Source organism: Monodon monoceros, unplaced genomic scaffold, assembly GCF_005190385.1.
Source record: "Monodon monoceros isolate NGI ecotype Baffin Bay Population unplaced genomic scaffold, NGI_Narwhal_1 Super_Scaffold_4, whole genome shotgun sequence".
NCBI lineage: Eukaryota > Metazoa > Chordata > Mammalia > Artiodactyla > Monodontidae > Monodon > Monodon monoceros.
This window is the reverse complement of record NW_021703781.1, coordinates 52,123,345-52,147,312: the sequence shown is the minus strand read 5'-3', so window position 1 is coordinate 52,147,312 and position 23,968 is coordinate 52,123,345. Positions and strand designations below refer to the sequence as shown.

Sequence of the window (23,968 nt, the reverse complement as noted above, 5' to 3'; positions counted from 1 at the left end):
GGCTCTAGGCACATGGGCTTCAGTAGTTGTGGCACGCGAGCTCAGCAGCTGTAGCTCACGGGCTCTAGAGTGCAGGCGGAGTAGTTGTGGCGCAGGTGCTTAGTTGCTCTGCGGCATGTGGGATCTTCCCGGACCAGGGCTCAAACCCGTGTCTCCTGCATTGGCAGGCGGATTCCCAGCCACTGCGCCACCAGGGAAGTCCAACATTCTGTTTTGTTTAAGTCAACCAGGAACTTTTAAAAGACAATGCTAATATAATCAGAAAATCTTCAAAGGTGATTTGGAGGGCAACGCCAGTCAGGCAAGGCCTGTGGGAAGTACTCAGATCAGGAAATGAAGCAGATAATAATAGTAACTACCATATATTGATTAATTTTTTAACAGTTTTATTGAGATATAATTTACCATAAATTTCACACATTTAAAATGTACAATTCAATGTTTTTTAGTATATTTAACAGAGTTATGCAACCATCACCATAATCTAATTTTAGAACATTTGCATCACCCCCCCAAAGAAACTTTGTATCCATTAGCTATACAGAAAAGCACTTTACAGATATTATTTTCTTTAATCTTCCAATAACCTCTGAGTTTAGTATTATCCTTTTTCATGGATAAGAAAACCTAGGCCCAGAGTTAAGAAAAATTGTGCAAGGTCACACAAACTACCAGAGCCAGAACCAGGATTCAAACTCAGTTTTGGTTGATGCCAAAGCCTGACCTTCTCAAACCACTACCCAGGTGCTGTTACCCAGGTTCTGCAATCTGGTCTTTTAACTCTGCCTGGTTCTTGTTCGCCAAGGTCTGTTTCTTTCCTCCAGTGCCTCTGCCAGTTTTCATGCCTTATTTCTGGTCCCGTTGCCCATGCTCTTCATGTTTCCTTGACTGGGCTCATGCAACTTGTGTCTGGGCCCTAGCTTCTTTCCCTTTAATCCACTCTTCTGGCAGGTCAACTTCCTAATGCCCAGCCCTGCTCAGGTTACTCACCACCCCCACTCTGAATAGGTCCACATTACCTCCTGAGTAAAACCCTCAACTTCTTAACATGGTATTCAGAACTCAGAGGCCTGGCCCTGGTCCACTCATCCAACCTTATCTTGACCCTACAGAAGCCCTTTGCTCTTGTCACACTGGGCCCTTGCCAGCTTCCAAATGCATCTAATATGTTCCTGTCTCCCCATGTTTAGTCCTGTTCTTTTTGCAGAGAATGTCATCCCCCCAAATTTCTACCCATCTAAATCTTACTCAGTGCAGCTACAAACCTCCTCCAACGGGCAGTGGTTCCTCCTGCCCTCTGCCCTCCCACCCCATTCATTTCCCCCAGTGGGGCTCTTACTGCATACTTCCTTTCCGTATTTACTTGGGCTGGCCTAGGCTGTAAAATCCAGAGTCCTCTGATTGGCCAGAGTTATTTTGCCCACTCCTTTAGCCAGAGATGGCATCAATGCCACACAAAACGCACAGAGGATAGAAGAGCAGAGGACCCCTAAAGTGATGCTGGGTGCATTGAAACAAAAACTTATGTCCAGTAGTGGTGGGATGTAGTTTCAAGACCCGAGTGACCTCACTATTTCACTTATTACTTCTTTGATTTATTTGATTCACTTGATCCTCTATTCATTGAATAAATAGTTGAGTGAGCAAAGTCAAATACACTCCTTAACCCACAGAACATACAGCCTCGTGGGAGAAGCCAAAACGAATCAATCATATAAACAAATCTAGAAATGCAGCAAATATAAAACGGTAATCTGAGACACGGTTATTGAATCCTCCCGAGAAGGTTTTCAGGTTTCCTAATCCACATGATTGTGTAAATTATTTTAACTGGGTGACAAGCTTTTTATTTCACAATTAAAGTGGTCCTTTAAATTTGCATGTTCCAGAAGAGGTACCTTTGGGTTTAATTCACACTGAAGTGTGAATGAATGAGCAAGGCAGCCCTCTCTTCCTACAGCCTTGAAAGAAGATGGATCCTATGGTTGAGGATGACTGCAGAGGCCTAAGGGGGCTAAAGGACAATTTCCTTTCCTTTCTGATTTTGATTGGGGGACACTTTGAAGCTGCCTCTGAAGGCTCCTGTCTACAGGACAGAGAGGTGGGGAAGCCATTGGGCCTTTGCTGAACTTCACCCTTCTTAGTTGCTATAGAAACTTTATGTGCAAAATTTCTCTCTATACCAAAACAGCCTCCACAAGAATGTGTTATAGTGGCAGGAAAAAAGGATCCCTCCAGGCTTCAGCTCACATGACAGTGGAGATAACACTCAGCATGGAGAGTTCATAATGTACTCGTTACCCTTCTTAGTTGCTATAGAAACTTTATGTGCAAAATTTCTCTCTATACCGAAACAGCCTCCACAAGAATGGGTTATAGTGGCAGGAAAAAAGGATCCCTCCAGGCTTCAGCTCACATGACAGTGGAGATAACACCCAGCACGGAGAGTTCATAATGTACTGGCCCATTCCTGAACATCACATGTATGTTACTGCTTTGAAACTTACCATCAGCACATGGGGCCTCCTCACCTGAGGTTTGGGGGTTTTGATTAGAGCACCAGAGAGATTCCAATTCAAAACGATTTGGTCGGTTTGCGGGTCTTCCAACTCACCCTGTAAGACTCAGGACCACTGCTGCCTCCCTCAGACCCCGCCCCACGTCAGGCCAGGCAGCTTCAGGCTTTCAGAGAATTTGGTCCTTGCCTCTGCTGTGGCCCAGAGAGCCTGGCCCCCTTGCCCTCCAACTACAGTCTGAGCTTTTGGAAGGTAGGATTCATGGGCCATTCAACTCTGTAGCCCCAGCGCTGAGCCCAGTACCTGACAGATGGTGACTTCCAATCAGAAATGCCCCGGGGCTGCGCTCGCTTCCAGTCCTCCTCGGCCAGCCTCTGGCCACTGACCTGGCTGTTTCCCAGCTTGTTATCCTGGCTGGGGAAAATGAACCCCAGAACGTTTACTCTAAGGTTCCAGCCCTGAACTCAGTCACTTTTAGCTGCACAGAACTGGTTCCTCTTTCCTTCATCTCGTTGAGTTCCCTCCCCCGCTCTCCGGCCCTGTGGCCAATCTCGAAGAGGATTCTGTAGCAGAGCTGGACAGTTTTATTTTTTCAACATGTGGAATAATGTAGATGTTAGTCTTTATTGTGTCTGAAGGAGACTGAAGGGTTAAGCTCTGCCCCAGCCCAGAATAATCAGGTGCCCCAGGAAGTAAAAAATTGGGAATAATTTGTAGCACACATTTGTCCTTTAATTTTTTCCCATTTTTGTAGGTAATTCCCCACTGGGAGAGCTTTGTTGGGAGACAGAGCTTCCCCCAGGCAGAAGGGTAGAGGCAAGCGACCTAGGCCAAGTCAATCAGATGTTCTCCCTGATGACTCTGCCTCTCCAGGGGTGACGTGGGGACCCACGAACAGGTGGGAAATCAGCAGAGGGGTGACTATGCTTAGAGTCAAGTGGCACTGAATGGACTGACCTTGGCTGGGTTTCCAGCTCCCTAGTCCCCTTCTTTCCTGCCAGCTCTTCAACCTAGTATCCTTCCAACAAATCCAGTTTCTGTTATGGTAGCCAAAGTCAGTTTCCAGTGCTTGCCACCCAGATTGACATAAATCTAAATGTACACCTGGAGGGGATGGTTAAAATAAACCAGGGAGCATCTATAATGTGGAATACTACACAGCAGTTCAAAGTGTAAGGGCAGGGAATTCCCTGGCGGTCCAGTGGTTAGGACTCTCCCTGGTCAGGGAACTAGGATCCCACAAGCCGGGTGGCGTGGCCAAAAAAAGAAAAAAGGAAGAGTAATGGCAGATTTAGGTATAGAACACGGAAAAATCTCTAAGATGCATGTATAAGGATAATATGTACAGCATTTCACCATTTATCTAAAAATTAAAATTATGCATTTCTCTATGTATGTACGTATGACCATTAGAATGAGACACCATGAGAGAGAGATGTTTTGTTATGCGTGTATCTCCAGGCCTAGAACAGTGTCTGGCACGTAGTAGGCATTCAATAGATATTTGTTGAATAAATGTATTGTATAGAAAAAGATCTGAACAGACACAAACAGAAAATAGTGGTTTCTTAGAGGAGGGACTAGAATGTCGGGGGAGGTCAACAAAGGAGATTTTACCTGTATTATTTGAATTTTTTTTAACAAGGAAAATGTCTTCATGTATTTCTTGTGTAATTAAACAATATAAAAAGAAAAGAGCTAAATATTAACAGATGATGAAAAAGACATTAAAATAATGATTCCAAAGACTTTATCATAACAAATACAAGTTTTCTGGCAAAGGAAAGGGGGAAAGAAAGAAAGGGATATTACAGGTGAGTACATGATATTTTGGTGGGACTGTTGGCCTTTTTGACAAGAGAACAAATCATTGCATTTTTTAGACTTTTTTCTTTTTTTAATGTTCAATAAGCACCCTCGCCCTATCCCTATCTAGGCTCATTACTAATGTAAGGCTCAGAAATGCTTATTGTACACATGATATTTTTATATTTTGGTGTGGGCATCAAAATGTCCTGCTTTAATTCAAGCCGAGGGAACAGCAAGAACAAAAGTGGCAAACAGATGCATCTGGGGACTCCAAGTCACTTGCATTGTTGGAGGGTGGGGTTAGAGGTGGGGAGGGGAGAGGATGATGCTGGGGCTGGGGTCATGGGCAGATCCTTCTTTTCTTTCTCTTCCATTTTGTTCCTTCTTTTGCTTTCCTCCTATATTTCCTCCTCCTTCCCCCCACCACCGCCCCCGTTGAGGCCAGGGCCTGGAAACACAAAGAAGATTCAAATACCACATCTGCCCAAAGCTCCAGGTCTGTTGGGGTAGGTAGATGGATTTGCAGTCACATTTGTGGCAGACTCACGTCCATGCCTCTGCTCTTCAACCATCCTTTAGAGCCCTGGCCTTCTTCCCTTCTCCACACTTCTGAATTCTTGCGAGTCTGTTCTCTACTTTGGTATTTAGTCTTTCATAATTCTAAACTGTCTTTTGTTGTATGTGACTTACGTGTGTCCATTTTGTCTCCCTGAGTTCACTGTAAACTCCTTGAGGGCTGGGGCCACTTTTCTGTGACCTTTTGTTCAGCCAGGCTGTTGGAAACAAGAGGACTTTCTGAACTTTCAAGAATGCCTGCTGTACAGCTGTGCTTATCGTCGCTCTAACAATCAATAACTAGACCGGGTAAGGAAGATGATCTCAGGGGAGCCGTGACATCCTCGCAGAAACAGGGTGTGCAGGCTTGTCAGCTGGGGGGTACTTTTAGAGCACTCAGCAGTGATACTTTCTTGTAATCAGAAGTCACAACAGGACAGCTGGTTTTGAGGAGGGACACTCCCCTCTCCAGGCTAACCGATTAAACTGTAACCTCAAGTGTAATGTATGGTCCTTATCACACAGCAATGGAGATAGAAGTGTTATCTGAGAAGGGAGTTTGGCATTCTTTTTTTTGGGCCTCACCCGCAGAGCATGCAGGATCTTAGTTCCCTGACCAGGGATCGAACCCGTGTCCCCTGAAGTGTAAGCTCGGAGTTCTAACCCCTGGACCACCAGGGAATTCCCGTGGAGTTTAGCATTCTTAATATTCATCATCTCACCTTGAACATTTATCTAGACTTAGTGTGTGCCAGACACTCTGCTGTGAAGCAGCTCCTCAGAGGTTATCTCACTTAATCTTCACAATACGCCTCTGAGAATTACCATTGTCCTCACTTTACAGAAAAGGAAATAGAATCAGAAAGTTAAGTAACTTGTCTGGGGTCACACAGCTAGAAGTGATGGAGCCAGATTCGAGCCTAGGCTCACTAACTCCAGAGCCCATGCTCTTTAACTACGGTGTGTAGTTCCCCAAACATGAAGGACTTTGTGTAAAAAATGTCAGCAAAACAGATGAACCAGAAATATGGTGTTCTTCCTAGTTGTAGTGGTAATAGTTTAAAGTTTTGAATATTTCTTCTGTGTGAAAGCATCAGTTTAATTCAGTCAGTCGATTAATTGATGTCCTGGGTGTCATGGGGCCAGCGGGGGGGAGGGAAACCTGTTCACACTTCAGGGAAAGGGCAGAATTTGAGCCTTGGGTTCCCTGCTTTGTATATACAGCAGTTATGCAACCTGGATTTTCCAAGGCTGTCTGGGGTTCAGTGAAAAATTTCACTGATATGTATTTGTTGAATTTTGCATTTCTTTCCATGCATTTGTACAATAAGGACAATTTATTAAACATAAAACTAAATGCAATTTTATTTAGACACTTTTACCAAACTTTTAAATTCATCAATTGAAATAATCTATTAGAATACTTGATTCAATTTTTGATTTGGATAATAGAGCCTGAGGATTTACTTATTCATTTGCTGAAAAAATATTTTTTGAAGGCCACTATGTGCCACATGCCACAGGGAGCAAAATAGATGTAGCCTCCACCCACATGTGGCAGGAAGTCTAGTTGGGAACACTCCCGTGAAACAAATGGTCACACAAACTATATAAGTTGTGATAAGAACTATGAGGAAGAGTACAAGTGCTATGTGAAAGTTTAGTAGGGGAACTGATTTATTCGGGGGGGGCATGGAAGGCATCTGAACCAGTGACTTTTATTTATTTTTTGATTTATTATTATTATTTTTTGCTGCACCACACGGCTCTCGGGATCTTAGATCCCCTACCAAGGATCAAACTCAGGCCCTGGCAGTGGATGTGCAGAGTCCTAACCACAGGACCACCAGGGAATTCCCTGAACCAGTGACTTTTAAACTGAGATGTGAAATGTAATAAAGCAGGCCAGCCAGAAAAACAACAGAGCAAAGGCTTTTGAGAAACTAAAATATATGTGGATAGAGCTTAGTAAAAGAGAAGGAGAGTGCTGGGAGATCTTCAGGTGAAAGGATGCAGAAGGAACAACAGGAAAAATATTCCTAGAAAAATCCAGCAGAGAAAAATAATACAGAGAAAAAATTAATGCTTTAAGTTTACAATGTTCTCGCATCTGTTGCCTCAGTTAATCCTCACCAGAAGCCCGTGAGGCAGGGAGGGCAAGCATAATTATGGTTATTTCTCCCACTGAGGATTAAAGCTCAGCCAGGGACAAAATTATGCAGGTTTTATCTCCATGATTCAGATCAGAGAGGCAAACTCTGTGGGTTCTTTGGGAAGCTGGAAGGGAGTAGGTGGAATGAAGAAGTGATCCCCCCGGTATGCTGTCTAAAGAAAGCAGGCTGTGAACTAAATATAATAGGTACTTCTTGGCTCCCACTCTGTACCTACAATTCTGGGTATATCAATCTGTATCAGGACAGAAAACGAATCTTGCATTTTAGAGAGTGACTCTTAAAGTCACTTTCAAGTTCAACAGATCTGTAATTCTGAGTTTTATACATCAGGACAAAGTTTGAGCATTGGCTTGGTATTTCTGACTTGAACCTAAAAGTCGGTGGAATCCGAAGGGTTAATCAAAATGAGAAACTACAACTCCCGGCAGGCCTCGGGGCTGGGTTCCCCCCTCCTTTCTTTTCCGCCAAGACTGGGGGCGACCAAGGACGGTTAGTTATTTGAATAGACCTATAATATCATGAAGCTGTTTAAGTTGAGGAGGGCCGGTCAAGTCATCCAATCGTGTAAAAGATGGGGAAACACCTTAGCCAATCCAAAGGCAGGGGGGCGGGGTCGGGGATGGGGGTGGTGAAAGAAGTTTACTGACTAAGATGGCGACTGAGGCGCGGAGTGAAGGGGAGGTGCCAGCCGGCGAATCTGGCCGGAGGTGAGACAAGCTCTTGGTCCAGCTGCCTTGGAAACGAGGCCGTGGGCTGGTCGTACTGATGCCCTTCCCTCGGGTCACGGTGACCCAGCGGGGCCGGGCTTTGTTCCTTTCTCCCGCGGCGTTTCTCATCTTCGCGCCTGCGGGAGCTGAGGCGCGGTGGTCCGGCCGCGACGCTGGGCTCCAGCTGGGCCCCCGCTTGGTCCTGCTGATGCCCGTTGGGGGACTACCAGCGGCGTTGGCTGCAAACCGACCAGTTGGTGGTGGCAGCGCTGCTTGCCTTTGCCTTGAGACTCATGTTGATGGTGAGGAAACTCAAGCCCAGAGCTGTTAAGCGAATTTCCTAACGTCTAACAGCGCAGAGAGAGAACGCTGTCAGTCAGTACTTTTTAATCTCTTCCGAGGCAGTTTGTGTTGTTTAAGTCGGAGCACAGATTTGAGTGTCAGTTGGAAATGGGTTTGAGTCCTTGGGCCAGTTAAACATTTAAAAAATTTTATTGTAGTAAAAACACTTAACATGAGATCTACCCTGTTGGTACAATTTTAAGAGTACAATAAGTACTGTTGACTATAGGTACAGTGTTGTACACCAGATTTCAAGAGCTTGTTCATTTTGCTTAACTGGAACTTTATGCCTGTTAATTAGTAACTCCCCATTCCTCCTCTTCCAGCTGCTGGCAACCCCCATTCCACTCTTTAGTTCTGTGAATTTGATTATTTTAGATACCTCATGTAAGTGAATACCTCATATAAGTGGAATCACTTGTCTTTCTGCAACTGTCGTATTTCAGTTAGCATAATGTCCTCAGGGTTCATCCATGTTGTCACATATTGCAGAATTTTCTTTTTTAAAGGCGAGTAGTATTCCATTCTATGTGTATACTACATTTTGCTTGTCTGTTTGTATGTTCATGGACATTTAGGTTGTTTCCACATCTTGGCTGTTGTTAATCATGCCTCAGTGAACGTGAGAGTGCTAATAATTCTTTGAGATCTTGATTTCAGCGATTTTGGATAAATACACAGAAGTGAGATTGCTGGATCATATGGTAATTCTAGTTTTAATTTTTTTGAGGAACCTCCATACTATTTGCTATACCACTGCCCTATTTTGCTTTCCTACCAACAGTATACAAATGTTCCAATTTCTCCCCATCCTCACCAACACTTGTCTTTTGTTCTTGTTTTTATTGCGGCATGCGGGTGCTCTAGGTGTGGCGCGCGGGCTCAGTAGTTGCCGCACGTGGGTTTAGTTGCCCCGTAGCATGTGGGATCTTAGTTCCCCAACCAGGGATTGAACCCGCGTCCCCTGCATTGGAAGGCGGATTCTTAACCACTGGACCACCAGGGAAGTCCCAACATGATTTTATATAGAGAAAACCCGTAAGACACTAACAAAAAAACTGTTAGAAATAAACAAGTTTAAATTGCAGGACACAAAATCAACCTACAAAAATCAGTTGTGTTTCTATACAGATAGAATGAACTATCTGTAAAGTATATTAGGAAAAGAATCATATTTACAGTAGCACCAAAAAGAATAAAATACTTGGGCCAATTTTTTTTTTTTTTTTTTCCCTGTACGCGGGCCTCTCACTGTTGTGGACTCTCTCGTTGCGGAGCACAGGCTCCGGACGCGCAGGCTCAGCGGCCATGGCTCACAGGCCCAGCCGCTCTGCGGCATGTGGGATCTTCCTGGACCAGGGCACGAACCCGTGTCCCCTGCATCGGCAGGTGGACTCTCAACTACTGCGCCACCAGGGAAGCCCTGGGCCAATTTTTAAACTTCTCTCAGCTTCAGTTTCTTCATCTGTAAATGGACATAATGATGTCTATTCCAGAGAATGTCAGAATTAAATCAGACAATCCTTTTAAAGCTCTTAGCGTTGAGCCTAGTAGATAATAACCACTCCATACGTAATACGTTTTCTTTCTCCTAGTAGAATAATTAAAGACCAGATCAGAGGGATCTGCAGTTTAGGAAATCATTACTTTATTTTTAGAGTGTTTTCTCCTAAGCAGGCACACTGAAATTTAGCTTTTCCTAGAAAGAATTTCCAGGTGGTCTTACCCCAGCTTTGAGACCTCAGTTGTCTTAATTGAGTAAATGTATATTAGAATTCAGTAGAGTGAGCTTATTTACATTGCCCTGGTGCTTTGGCTTTGTGTCTGTTGGTGCTGTTTATACTGAATAGGAGATTCCAAATCTTGGAAAGCTGGGTTTGTGAGTGGGCACTGGAATCCCTCCTTAGCAGAGATGGGAGTGGTTGAATGCGTTATTTACTATTTTATAGGGAAGAGGTTTTTCCTCTTGGAGCTGCCTATAAATGGTTGATCGTTTTTTTTTGCCCAGAAACCATAGAGGGGGGTTGATAAATTTGATTAGATCATCCTTCAGCCTGCTCTCAAATCTTGAATTGTGATGAAAATCTGAAGACAAAATACCTTTCTGTAGTGGGAACTGTTTGAATTTCTTTAAAGGAAGTTGCTGTTTGAATTTAAATTTTGGGCTATAGTATTAGTTACATGATCAGTAGATATTCCCAGAATCTTATCTGAACCTGAAACTGTTCATATTGTAAAAGAGAAGTTGAGTTTTCTAAAACTTTTTAGGGCGAGACACGTACATTTTTATTACGAATTCCCAACAGTTAGCTTTGTCTAGGTGGTCAATAATGAATGAATAATAGTTTTTGTCATTTTTAAGATATAAAATATTACCTTGTGGTGATAAATGCCATGCAAATTATTTTATGTTCTGCAGATATTAACCTTTCTAATATTCTGTTGGTGGTGTGGCCCCTTGTATTCCATAAAGAAGAGGAAAGAGTCTGATTTGCACAGATCAACACATATTTGCATGTTGGAGAATATATGATCGTCTGTTCAGAACTGTCTAGCTTTCTATTTCTATTTCTTCATTATTATTTTAAGCCTGCACCTAATAATAAGGAGAATCCACAAATAGAAGGTGTCTACTCTACCAGTAGTGGTATAAAAATAATAGAGACTCTTAAGGGCCAAAGAGAGAAAAAGAAAAAGCTAAAGCAGGAAAAGAAATATAGCCACCTCCCCATGCAATCGGCAGTAGGGAAATACAGCTCAGTACTTTTTGAGTTGAAAAACGACATAAAAAGAAAGTACTAACTATTATTAGATGAAGAGGGGAAATTGATAACAAAGAGTCACAGGCTTTCTAACCTCAATATTCACTGGAAAAAAAGAAACCCACTGTGAACCAGAAAAAGCAAACGGGAACATATAGGGGTGGAGGGAGGCAGAGCAAGCCGCGGAAGTGATAGCACTTGTGAAAAGCTGGAGACAGTTAATAGGCCGGCAGCGTCTAAGTTTTGGAGCCCAAGCCTGCCCATGGAACTTAAGGAGCTTTGGAACAGACTTTGGGATACTTACATCCCATTTTGGAAATGTTTTTGGAGGATAAGGAAGGTGCCTGAAGATGGTGAAAGTGTCCTGTATCCTGCTGATTTACCTACCCCGTAGATTTCCTGAAGTCTTTTTTGTTATATTGTTCTTTCTCTTATAAGACAGCAGTGTGGTCCTTTGAGAAAAGTGGTAGATAGAATCTATTGATCTTAGGAAAAATTGTTCTCGCTTGTACAAGCGGAAAACATGGTTTAAATGTCTGAATCCAATTTGTTGTGGTTTTTTTTGGCCAACCCTGGAGGCTTGCAGGATCTTAGTTCCTTGACCAGGGATTGAACCTGGCACCATGGCCGTGAGAGTGCCAAGTCCTAACTAACCACTGGACCACCAGGGAACTCCCTGAATCCAGTGTTTTATTTGTACTGTGAAATTCTATGAACGGTAATGAGGAATAGATTCTTCAGGGGTCTTTCTTGAATCTGAATCTTTTTATTTTACATTTTTATCAGTTATCTGGCTTAGAGAGTTTGACCATTATATTTATAGACAAGGCCAGTCTTGGTAGAAGGAGGGGGGGAAGAAGAAAATAGAATTTTAAAGTTAATCTGTATAAACTGGTCAGTGGCCTACCTTTCTTTGCCTCTAACCTTTAGCTGTAGAGTTTGTGAGATTAAACAGTGCAAAAGAGGGAGGTTGCTGGGTGGTTGTGTGGAAGTCCTCAGAGAGTGGCAGTCTTTTTTGTTATTGCAAGTCCAGAAACTATTTTATCCGTTAGATGGGTTTGGGGACTGACTCTATTCAGGCTTACAAGCCATTCGATAAAGGCAATTTAGGTAATTTGCATGAAGAATATAAATGAACTTATTTACAAAACAGAAATAGACTTATAGAGAAAACAAACTTATGGTTACCAAAGGGGAAAGGCAAGGATGGGGGAGAGGGATAAATTAGGAATTTCGGGATTAACAGATACACACTACTATATATAAAATAGATAACCAACAAGGACCTACTGTATAGCACAGGGAACTATCTTCAATATCTTCTAATAACCTATAATGGAAAAGAATCTGAAAAAGAGTATATATACATATATATGTATATATATGGCTAAATCACTTTGCTGTACACCTGAAACATTGTAAATCAAGTATACTTCAATAAAAAAAAAAAGAATATACCTGATATGTATGTCAGGTTTTCCCATTTCATCCTTGAAAGAGACACATTACAGCTGATTGATTAGATTATTGCTTTCTCCTTTTTTTTTAAATTTTATTTTTGGCTGCATTGGTCTTCGTTGCTGTGCATGGGCTTTCTCTAGTTGCAGTGAGCGGGGGCTATGCTTCATTGTGGTGCATGGGCTTCTCATTGCAGTGGCTTCTCTTGTTGTGGAGCACGGGGTCTAGGTGCACAGTAGTTGTGGCACGTGGGCTCAGTAGTTGTGGTGCACGAGCTTCAGTAGTTGTGGCGCACGGGCTCTAGGGTGCAGGCTCAGTAGTTGTGGCGCATGGGCTTCGTTGCTTCGTGGCATGTGGGATTTTCCCAGACTAGTACTCTTACCCGTGTCCCCTGCATTGGCAGGTGGATTCTTAACCACTGAGCCATCAGGGAAGTCCCTCCCTTTTTTTTTTTTTCAAATCAGCACTTATCAGTACTTTCTTCCTGAAGATACTGTCTGGCTACCTGGAGTGAACCCTTTTAATTACGTTTTATTAAACATCTTTTAGAATGGGCTGTTTCTAGAAATGCCAGAGCCCATCTATTTTGTGCTGATGTTTTGCTAGTTTTTACCTGCTATATCAGTCAGGGTTCAGCTAGGACACAGAAACTATACAGTAATTGAATAAAGAAAGTTTAGTATAAAGAATTATTGATTATAACGGGATTGGAGTAACAAGGGATTGGCTAATAAGAAGTAAAGAGCTCTCTAAACAATATACAAATGGGAGAAATCAGAATCAGCTGTGTATACCAAGTCGTCATGTTGTACACTTTAAATATCTTATAACTTTGTCTGCCAATTATAGCTTGATAAAGCTGAAAAAAAGAAAAGAATCCACTGTTATCCACAGGGCTGAGATAGAATGTACTAAGAAGAGGCACCCTAGGGCAGAGATCCCACCTTATTGGAGAAGGCATGGCTGTGGCTCACAGAATGGCAGAGAAGTTGCTGTGGTGGAAGTTGTTGGAAATTCACCTTATGGAACCTGCCAGAACACTTTAGGACACTGGGGAAAGCTGTTAATAGGGAGGTGTCATGCGGGGAAGTAACTGGCTTGTGGGTGCTGCTGGCTGCTGTAAACTGGAGTCTATCAGTGGAGAAGCTGTGCATGCTGCAGGAGCTTGCCTAGACGAGCAGCCTGGAACCGGAAAGGGAAAGGCCCTGCCTCCTACACTGTCTCTGCAGTGTTCTTTATTCATAATGCTTAACGTTGTGCCAGCTGGAAAAGGAAAACTTAAAAGTCTCTGGCTCCATTTTTGCAGAGTAGGCAATGATGGGTGAGAGGCAATAAATTGATAACTGGCACATGGAGAATCATCTTATCTCCAAGTTCCTAGCTTCCCTTTGCTTCAACACTACGTAAGTCTATTCTATAGAAAAGTATGAGGTGGTGTGTAGGATCTGAATGAATGAGGAGGGACAGAAACAAGTCAGAGGACAAGAAGGTGATTGGTGCTTAAATTTGCTCAGACAAACTTATGTGTGTAATCTTGTAAAGGTCTATATGCATTCCAAATGGAATGACAGTTTTCTGGAATAAAGAGCCTGAAGCAAGACTGTTAAACAATAGTTATTAGGTTAAATATAATTTATCTGATTTTATTTTTTTGAGCCAGGCTGATGTCTAAGATATATAGTATTACCTTATTGGTCTTTGTAATTTCAAACATGCAAAGATTCCAGCAGGTACGTTGTTTATTGATACTTTTCCCTCAGTTAAAGCAGTACGTGCCTTTGAGCAAGCTACTTTAACTTTTCATATCTTTTTACTTGGGGTTACTGGCATGTAGTTATATGAGGTTTTAGAAATTTGTGTTTGTAATGATGGGAAATATATATAATTTTAAAAGAGTTACTACATTTCTGCCAAGGTCTAACGTACAGTAATGTTTTTTTGGTCTAGTTCTAGGATTGGGTATTGCACATGGATCTTTTGCACCAGAGTAGCTTCCAGTTGTAATTATCAGTTGGAGTAATACCCTCTTTTCCAGAATTTAGCTCTAAATTTGGCATAACAGCATTAAGTTTGGAAGTTTTATGTTTTTTTTGGTTTTTTTTTTAAAGAATCCGAGTAACGTGGAAGAGTGAAAATAGCTGAAATGAGTTCAGTTGAAGAACCAAAGGTTGCATGCTATGTGCTGTGATTTGGCTGAAAAGAAGTTCCAATTTGTACAAAAAAACAGGACTGGCTTGTGAAAAACTAGGAAGCATTGGAAAAATGGTGTGGAAGGGAGAAGTGCAAGGGAAAAGACAAAAATTAAAAAAGGAAAATATGAAGAAGAGAGGGTGACTTAATAGTAGAGGCTGCCAGCCACGGCCGCAGGGGCAGACTTTGGAGGCAGCGGTGATGAAGCCTGCAAGACTGATCTTGGAGAACTGAGGCTCCAGAGGAGGAGGAGGGAGGCAGAGTACTCAAGAAGCCCGCTCTGTCCTCTGGAGGTGGAGGCACGGAAAGGAGGGCTCGTACTGTGGGCAGACACTCTTACACATCTCTGTGTGTTAGGGCTCTTTCAGGCATACGTGACAGAAACAGACTAGCTTAAGCACAAAGAGACACTGCTTAGCTCAGGAAACAAAAGTCCAGGGCGTAGATCAAGCACAGCTCAATCTGTATTGAAGATCTCAAATCTCAATGTCCCAGGCATCTGCTTTTTACTCTCTTAGATCTGATCTCTGTATTTGCTTTATAAAAGGGCAGGTTCTTCACAAAAAGGTGGCAGAAATGGACCACCAACAGCTTCAATCTTCCATCTGGTTAGCAATCTTAGCATCTAGCAAGAGTCTTGGAATTGAGTCTTTTTGTCCTGGTTTGACTTGCGGGCCTTTGTCTGAATCAGTGAGGAGGATAAAATGTTCCGATGATGTGAGCTTGGGTCATATGCTCACACTGGTGGCCAGGGAGTAGGGTCAGCCCACCAAACTACATAAATTAAAGGATCGGAAGAGGTTGTTGCTCAAGGGGAAACGGGAAAACAGATGTGGGAAGCTCAAACGGCAGTTGTCCACTACACCCATCTTCATAACTCCCCTGTGCACCCTCCTTTGCTTCAAGTTTCGTTTTGAAAAGGGCTTGCCACTAATGTATGGAGAAAGCATTTTATGTTTCCTAAAAACCTACCAAATAAAAAACCAAACAAAAAAGCCCTTTAATTAAGTACTACCTATCTTTTTTTTTTTTTTCCTCCACTGTCAAACCCTTCTCATCTTTAAGACGTACCTCAAATTTCAACTCTTGTATAAGGGTGAAAAATTCTCTCCTAACTCTGAACTCTTAGAGCTTTCATTGACTGTACCATGCATGTGGCAGTTAATGATCTTGTATCATCTTTTGTGTTACAGTCTTTAGCCACTACTTAAAATCTTGTAGGAAAACCATTGTTCTTTTCTGTAGTTAAGTATAAAACTATAGTGATGGGTAAAAAAAGAGTGAGTTTGTCAGAAGCTTACAAGTTTTGTGATTTACCTTATAAATAATTATTTAAATATGGAGTGCGTTAATGACAGTACATTTATAATGGGAAATGTGTTAGTATCAAACTGTAATGCTGTATAAAGCCATAGCTTTTAAGATAATCAGATGAAAACATAAATAACAATATCAGTTATGAAATTAAATACAGATGATTTGTCAAGCTGAACTATTACCTGAAAGCTAGACACCAGTTTTTTGTTATTGCAAGAATGAAACAGTTAGAATCACAGAAAAATTCAGTTTCCTGCCAGCTGAGTTTTATTATGCTGTAGTATTTATTAACCCTTAAGTTTTAGAAAAATTAATATGTAATTAAAATATTGTGTATACTCAAAAGTATGAAAATGAGATGCTTCCTTTAAAGGTATATAGATTAGGCATATAAGTTTAATTAAGTTTGGGCCTTATTTCTTTTGCTTACTGACCAGGGTATATTACATAGCATAAAACAAATTTCTTGGGACTCAGTAAGATTACAAAGTACGATAATGATCTGAGCCAAGCTATAACAGATAAACTTTCCCCACTTCAACAGAAAATATTGTCCAACATACCATGTAAAGCTACATCTATTTCAAAAATGTTCCTGATTATATGATCCTAATTTTCTTTTTTTGCTCCATTCATTTTTCACCATAGAAAATTAAAATGATTTGGTTGATCTTTGTCCAAGTTTCTGAAATGTGTTACAATAAAGAAGTAAAACATTATTTGACATGCTTTAAAATAATGTTATCCGTTTAGAGATAAAGGTGTCTCAGTTGGGTTCTATCAGTATCAATGAAAAGAGAAAAAAAATTCATGAATGAAATATAGAAATCACGTGGTTCTTAATATTAAATTTGTAATTGCATGCCCTATGACAGCTACAATTGCTACATGTGTTTTAATTGTACCTTTGGGGAGGGGGGAACCTCATTAATTTAGGAATTGTAACTAAAGAATGACATTGGGATTACATAATGAAGGTCTTCACTTGTTTTATTATTTTTTATTTTTTTTAATTTATTTATTTGTTTTTGGCTGCTTTGGGTCTTCATTGCTGCGCGCAGGCTTTCTCTAGTTGCGGCGAGCGGGGGCCACTCTTTGTTGCGGTGCGCAGGCTTCTCATTGCAATGGCTTCCCTTGCTGTGGAGCACGGGCTCTAGGCACCTGGGCTTCAGTGGTTGCGGCACGTGGGCTTCAGCAGTTGTGTCTCATGGGCTCCAGAGCGCAGACTTAGTAGCTGTGGCGCACGGGCGTAGCTGCTCCGCGGCATGTGGGATCTTCCTGGCCCAAGGCCCGAACCCATGTCCCCTGAATTGGTAGGTGGATTCCCAACCACTGTGCCACCAGGGAAGTCCCACTTGTTTTATTTTTATGCTGAACACAATTACAAGGATAAAACCAAGTAAGTAAAAACAATGACACCAAAGAAAAACTCACCAAATAACAGGAAACTAACAAATAGGGGAAGATGAGAAACCAAGAAAGTGTACAGGAATATCATTTAGTAACATTCTTTTTTTTTTTTTTTTTTTTTTTGTGGTACGCGGGCCTCTCACTGCTGTGGCCTCCCCCGTTGCGGAGCACAGGCTCTGGATGTGCAGGCTCAGCGGCCATGGCTCACGGGCCTAGCCGCTTTGCAGCATGTGGGATCTTCCCGGACCGGGGCACGAACCGTGTCCCCTGCATCAGCAGGCAGACTCTCAACCACTGCGCCACCAGGGAAGCCCTAGTAACATTCTTGATGTTATCATCAAATACTTTCTGCTCTCTAAGAAAGTCAAACTTTAATCAGAGAACACTACATGCACTATAATAAGCCCTTTGAAATGTGGCTAGCTTTTGTATTTTTAAGTCTATTTAGCATTTTTAAGTTCTCTGAATTTTGGAATCCCTACAATCCCTGCATTGCTTGCACTAATAGTTTCTTCACTCAAGTAACAAGGTCTACATTATTTTTTTCTTTTGGTCACGTCATTTTGTGGCTGCTGTCCTTGGGACCAAGCTCTCCTTAATTAGATCTGCCGTTCAATCTGCTTCATTTGTTAGGATGACCCTAAGCAAGAGATCAATCATCTTTCAATCCGTGTTTTTCATCGAATAAACATGGCTTTTAAATATTAAAAATAAGTACACCAATGTGAAACATACAGTTATGTCATTGTGTTAAACTTTCATTGAAAATTTGAACCCAGGGTATGTATATTAAGATTGTACAGAGGGGGGCTTCCCTGGTGGCGCAGTGGTTAAGAATCCACCTGCCAATGCAGGGCACATGAGTTCGAGCCCTGGTCCGGGAAGATCCCACATGCTGCAGAGCAACTAAGCCCGTGTGCCACAACTACTGAGCCTGCGTTCTGGAACCCGTGAGCCACAACTACTGAGCCCGTGTGCCACAACTACTGAAGTCCACGTGCCTAGAGCCTGTGCTCTGCAACAAGAGAAGCCACTGCAATGAGAAGCCCGCGCACTGCAACGAAGAGTAGCCCCCACTCGCTGCAACTAGAGAAAGACCGCACACAGCAACAAAGACCCAACACAGACAAAAATAAATAAATTAAAAAAAAAAAGATTGTACAGAGGGGCTTCCCTGGTGGTGCAGTGGTTAGGAATCTGCCTGCCAATGCAGGGGACATGGGTTCAATCCCTGGTCCAGGAAGATCCCAATGCTGTGGAGCAACTAAGCCCGTGCACCACAACTACTGAGCCTGCGCTTTGGAACCCGCAAGCCACAACTACTGAAGCCTGTGCACCTAGAGCCTGTGCTCTGCAACAAGGGAAGCCACCGCAATGAGAGGCCTGCGCACCACAGCTAGTGAAAGCCTGCACTCAGCAAAAAAAAAAAAAGATTGTACAGAGGATAAAGCCTAAATTTATTAAAGCATAAATATTTTAGCTGACACAATAGATTCTTTTTAGGTGTTAAGAAATAAAAGTGTTGAAAAGAAATTTGAATATTTAAATTGTAAAAATTTCATTTCAAAAGTATTAATATACTTCATGCACTGTAAAATCTCATATATTAGAATCTGTCTTTTCAATATCTCATCATCTCAACAGTTGGTGTCACTCACAGTGCTGAGTGGGAAAGCGTATTGTATTGTGTTTCCCCAAAGTGGTGGTTGCTTAAGATTTACTACAGTGAAAAAAGTCTCATACTTGCTTCCAGTTTCAAAGGAGTTTTAGCAAAATGCCCAAGATCTCTTTAAAATAATGACACTTAAAAGACTAACATTTAGGTGCAAATGCAATAAAAGAAAAATTGTTCACAACCCAATGTTTTTTTTTTTTTTGCGGTACGCGGGCCTCTCACTGTTGTGGCCTCTTCCTGTTGCAGAGCACAGGCTCCGGACGCGCAGGCTCAGCAGCCATGGCTCATGGGCCCAGCCGCTCCGCAGCATGTGGGATCTTCCCAGACCAGGGCACGAACCCGTGTCCCCTGCATCGGCAGGCGGACTCTCAACCACTGCGCCACCAGGGAAGCCCCGCAACCCAATTTTTAAAGTCATCTCATGGGGTCTTCTGGGTGCCCATGTGCTAATTGCACCTGTAATTGACCACTTGTATTTTTGAAAACAGACATAGTGGAAAAAACATAGTATCTTGTAGTGTTTAGTGAATTTTAAGCTTCTGGATGCCAGAGACTTAGTTTAGTTTCTTGTTCCTGTACCTTACAATTTCTTAAAATTATAAAGCACTCAGTAGATCACGGTTAGTTTGAATTTAAATGACATGTGAGTGGCTTTGATTTCTTGTTTGGCTAACATGTGCCTCAGAAAAGCAATTCACCTTCTTATGATGGTTGATGAAGAGACTTACGATTAGTTTCGTAGAATACTGACTAAGAGATTAAAGCTCTTAAAAAATTTCAATATGTGAAGTTATATAGATATGAACAAGTCATATGCCAGAGCAAAAGCATTAGCTGTCTCTTGGATAGTATTAATATCACTCTGGACTTTGGAACAAGTGGATTTAGAAGTAGTCTTTTGGAACCTAATCTGACCCTAGGTAGAAATACTTTGGTTTTAATTGCTTGAGGCTCATGGCATTTAAAGTCTGTAGGAAAAGATAGTCTCCTGAAGCTTTGACTATACTTTTTTGAGGGGTAAACAGCTTTAAGATAATGATACGAGAGACACTGTGCTGTCAGTGAAGATTCCTATAGAACTTTCTCCAAATGAATAGGGAATTTTGCTGTTACTTTTCTAATACAAGTAAACTTTCTTCCAAAGAAAGGGGGAGAAAAAGTAACGGAGGTGGCAGCAACAGAATTAATATTAATTCTTGTGACACCCAAAGGGATAAAAATTGACAAGTTAAATATATGTTAATAAACTTGTGTTATTGGTGCTCGTAGGAAGAATAATTAGCCTTCTTGACTGAGAAGTTTTCATCGTCATTTCATAGGGCAAAATCTTGATCACATTTCCAGAATGTTTAGGTTAAGAGGGTAAGCAATCAGGAATTCCTTCATCTGCCACTTTAATTCAGATCAAGTTGCTCTAGTAGTCTGAAATTAGTTCAAGTTGGGATCAAATAAATATAGGGGCCAAATATATATATATATATTTTAAATTTATTTATTTGTTTTTATTTTTGTCTGTGTTGGGTCTTTGTTGCTATGCGCGGGCTTTCTCTAGTTGCGGGGAGCGGGGGCTACTCTTTGTTGCAGTGCCTGGGGCTCCTCATTATCATGGCTTCTCATTGCGGAGCACGGGCTCTAGGCGCGCAGGCTCAGTAGTTGTGGCTCGTGGGCTCTAGAGTGCAGGCTCAGGAGTTGTGGTGCACGGGCTTAGTTGCTCCTCGGCATGTGGGATCTTCCTGAGCCAGGGCTCGAACCCATGTCCCCTGCATTGGCAGGCAGATTCTTAACCACTGTGCTGCCAGGGAAGCCCCAAATATATTTTTGTAGATGATTGGAGTCTAAATTAGTGATAAGAGGTCCATATTACAAAACCTTGGACAGCTACTCTTAAGGGCAGATCTTGGGATGTAAGTGTTTCAAAATTTTTGTTTAAGAAATTGTATATTATTTCCTGAAAAACTGTGGTACTACTTATCAACTTTAAACTGTTTCTGTTATAAAAACCCTGCCAGCTTGGACACACGGGACCTACTTTTATCCTTTCTTTTTATGTACAACTTTCATAATACCAGTTTAACTTTGGCATGTAGAAAAAGGGAAGAATAATAGCCTCTTCTTTAATACTTGTATTCATATCTAACAGCTTTCCAATAAAGTGACACATTTAAAGCCATGTTTCAGAGCCAGAGATTGAAAAAGTAGTAAGAGAGTGCATACTTCTCTCAGGGTGGTAAGTCAGGTTTAGACAACTTTAAATATAGCTCATATTTTGATAGATGTTGCCAAGATTGTGGTTCTTGGAGAACAAATCAAGTTAAGCAATTCACTAGGGAGGAAACATTTAGTTTTGTGGGTATGGAGTTTTGGTAGTAGTCAGCCAAAAGATACATCTGCAGGATACAGGTTTTGTTTTTTTCTCCCACTTCCTTGAATTTTGCAGATTCATGGGTTCAACATGCCTCAAAAGCACCTGCATTTCATTTTTATGTAATTGATTTTTCAGCTGTGAATTTTGTTTCCAGTCCTTTCACTAAGCATATCACCTTACATGTAGAGTTCCATCTAGTGGTAAAAGTAATCATTGCAGACTATAGGTAATAAAAAATACCCTGTTTGAGGGGTAGGTCTTGCCTCTATTACTCTTTGGGATAGTTGCCTAGTATATACATTTAAATACTGGAGTCCTTGCTATTTCTGTATGCCTGTATACTTAACTACTAATTCGCCTGGTTCTAGACATTTATGCAAAAACCTTTATGATGAGGAAATTAACCTTTAGTATATACTGTACTTAGATTTTCTGTGATATTTACATCAAGTTGTAGCAAGACTTAGGTCAAAAATACTTGGTTTCTTAAAAAAATTTGTCATCAAGGATGTTGGTTATATATACAAGTAATAATATAATCAGTACTCTTTCTAACACCCAGCTTCAACAAATGTTAACATTTTCCAGATTTACCTCAAATGAACCACTCCCCTTTCCCCCAGCTGAATACTTTATCACAAAAACAGCGCTAACACCCTAGAAACTCCCCTTATGCCCTCTGGCCTCCTCATAATCACTAACCCCCAAAGGTAACCATTATCCTGAATGGTAAATACATCTTTGCTTCTCTTTACAATTTTGCTACTTAAGCAAGTACAGATCTTCCTTGATTTATGATGGAGTCGAAAATGCATTTAGTACACCTAACCTACTGAACATGATAGCTTAGCCTAGCCTACCTTAAACATGCTCAGACCACTTACATTAGCCTATAATTGGTCAGAATCATTTAACACAAAGCCTATTTTGTAATAAAGTGTTGAATATCTCATGTAGTTTATTGACTATTCTACTGAAAGTGAAAAAACAATGGTTGTATGGGTACAGGATGGTTGCTGTCCAGCATCACGAAAGAGTATTGTACTACATATTGCTAGCCTGGGAAAAGGTCAAAATTCAAAATTGAAGTACAGTTTCTACTGAATGCATATTGCTTTCATACCATCATAAAGTTGCAAAATCGTAAGTTGAACCATTGTAAGTTGGAGACTGTATCTCTAAACACTGTATTTTTCGTCTTTTTTTTTTTTTTTTTTTGCGGTACGCGGGCCTCTCACGGTTGTGGCCTCTCCCGTTGCGGAGCACAGGCTCCGGACACGCAGGCTCAGCGGCCATGGCTCACGGGCCTAGCCGCTCCGCGGCATGTGGGATCTTCCCGGACCGGGGCACAAACCCGTGTCCTCTGCATCGGCAGGCGGACTCTCAACCACTGCGCACCAGGGAAGCCCTATTTTTTGTCTTTTAAAAAATAATTTATTTATTTATTTTTGGCTGTGTTGGGTTTTCGTTGCTGCGTGCAGGCTTTTCTCTAGTTGTGGCGAGTGGGAGCTACTCTTCGTTGCGGTGCTTCTCATTGCGGTGGTTTCTCTTGTTGCGGAGCATGGGCTCTAGGCGTGCAGGCTTCAGTAGTTGTGGCCCACGAGCTTAGTTACTCCACTGCATGTGGGATCTTCCCGGACCAGGGCTCGAACCCGTGTCCCCTACATTGGCAGGCGGATTCTTAGCCACTGCGCCACCAGGGAAGCCCTGTCATTGTTCTTTAATTTGCAGTTCCTTGGTGTCTAATGATATTGAGTAGCTTTTTAAATGAGATTTTACGGAAATCTCATGCTTGTTTTTCTATTAGGCTATTTATTTTTTCTTATTGATTAATACGAAGTCTACATATATTCAAGATATGAGCCATTTTTTTGCTGTATGTATCGTAGATATATTTTCCCACTCTGTGCCTGTCATTTTCACTTTCTTGATGGTGTCTTTTGATAAACACAAGTTCTCATTTTAATGAAGTCAATTGTATTGATCTTTTTCTTTTTGGTTAACATTTTTTATGTGTTATTTAAAAATTATTTCCCCACCCTGAGTTCAATAATATATTCTTCTATATTACATTCTAGTAGGCTTATTGTTTTGTTGTTCACCTTTAGATCTATAATTCACCTGGAATTGACCTTGTGTATAGTGACATAGGTGTCAATTTTCATTTTTTCCCCCTATAGATGTCCATGTGTCCCCGCACCATTTCGTGAAAAAGTCATTCATTCCCCGTTGATTTGCAGTGCCACCTTATCCTGAATCCAGTAAAGAAGAAAGGAAGTAATAAAGATAAGAGCAGAAATTAGTGAAATAAACAACAAACATGTAATAGAGGAGTTCAGTAAAACCAAAAGCTGGAACCTTGACAAAGCTAATAAAAATTGCTAAATCTCTAATAAGATTCATAAATTAAAAAAGAGAGAAAACATAAATTACCAATATCGGGAACAAGGAGGAGGACATCACTACAGAACCTGGACACATTAAAAAGTTCCTAAGAGGATATTATGAACAAGTTTATGCCAGTAAAGTTTGAATATTTATGTGAAATAGACAAAACCCTAGACATATCTGGCTTACCAAAATTAATACAAGAAGAAATAGAAAATTTGAATAGTTCTGTAACACAAAATAAATTGAGTATATATAATTAAAAACCTTACAAAGAAAACTCTTAAGTCCAGATGGCTT

At 41.4% G+C, this 23,968-nt stretch overlaps 1 protein-coding gene across 3 annotated transcripts in view; it reads left to right on the top strand.

Annotated features, from left to right (window-relative positions):
• The first annotated feature begins 5,129 nt into the window (after positions 1-5,129).
• Positions 5,130-23,968, top strand: part of ARHGAP19 (Rho GTPase activating protein 19) — a 61,491-nt gene continuing 42,652 nt past the window's right edge. For 2 of the 3 annotated variants that reach the window (XM_029245816.1, XM_029245815.1), the window contains exon 1: positions 7,703-7,761. In XM_029245816.1, the coding sequence (XP_029101649.1) occupies positions 7,706-7,761 (56 nt within the window). In that variant the 5' untranslated portion in view covers positions 7,703-7,705. Of the gene's footprint in view, positions 5,190-7,702; positions 7,762-23,968 lie in introns of those variants that run through there. The other variant, XM_029245817.1, reaches the window with a different exon arrangement.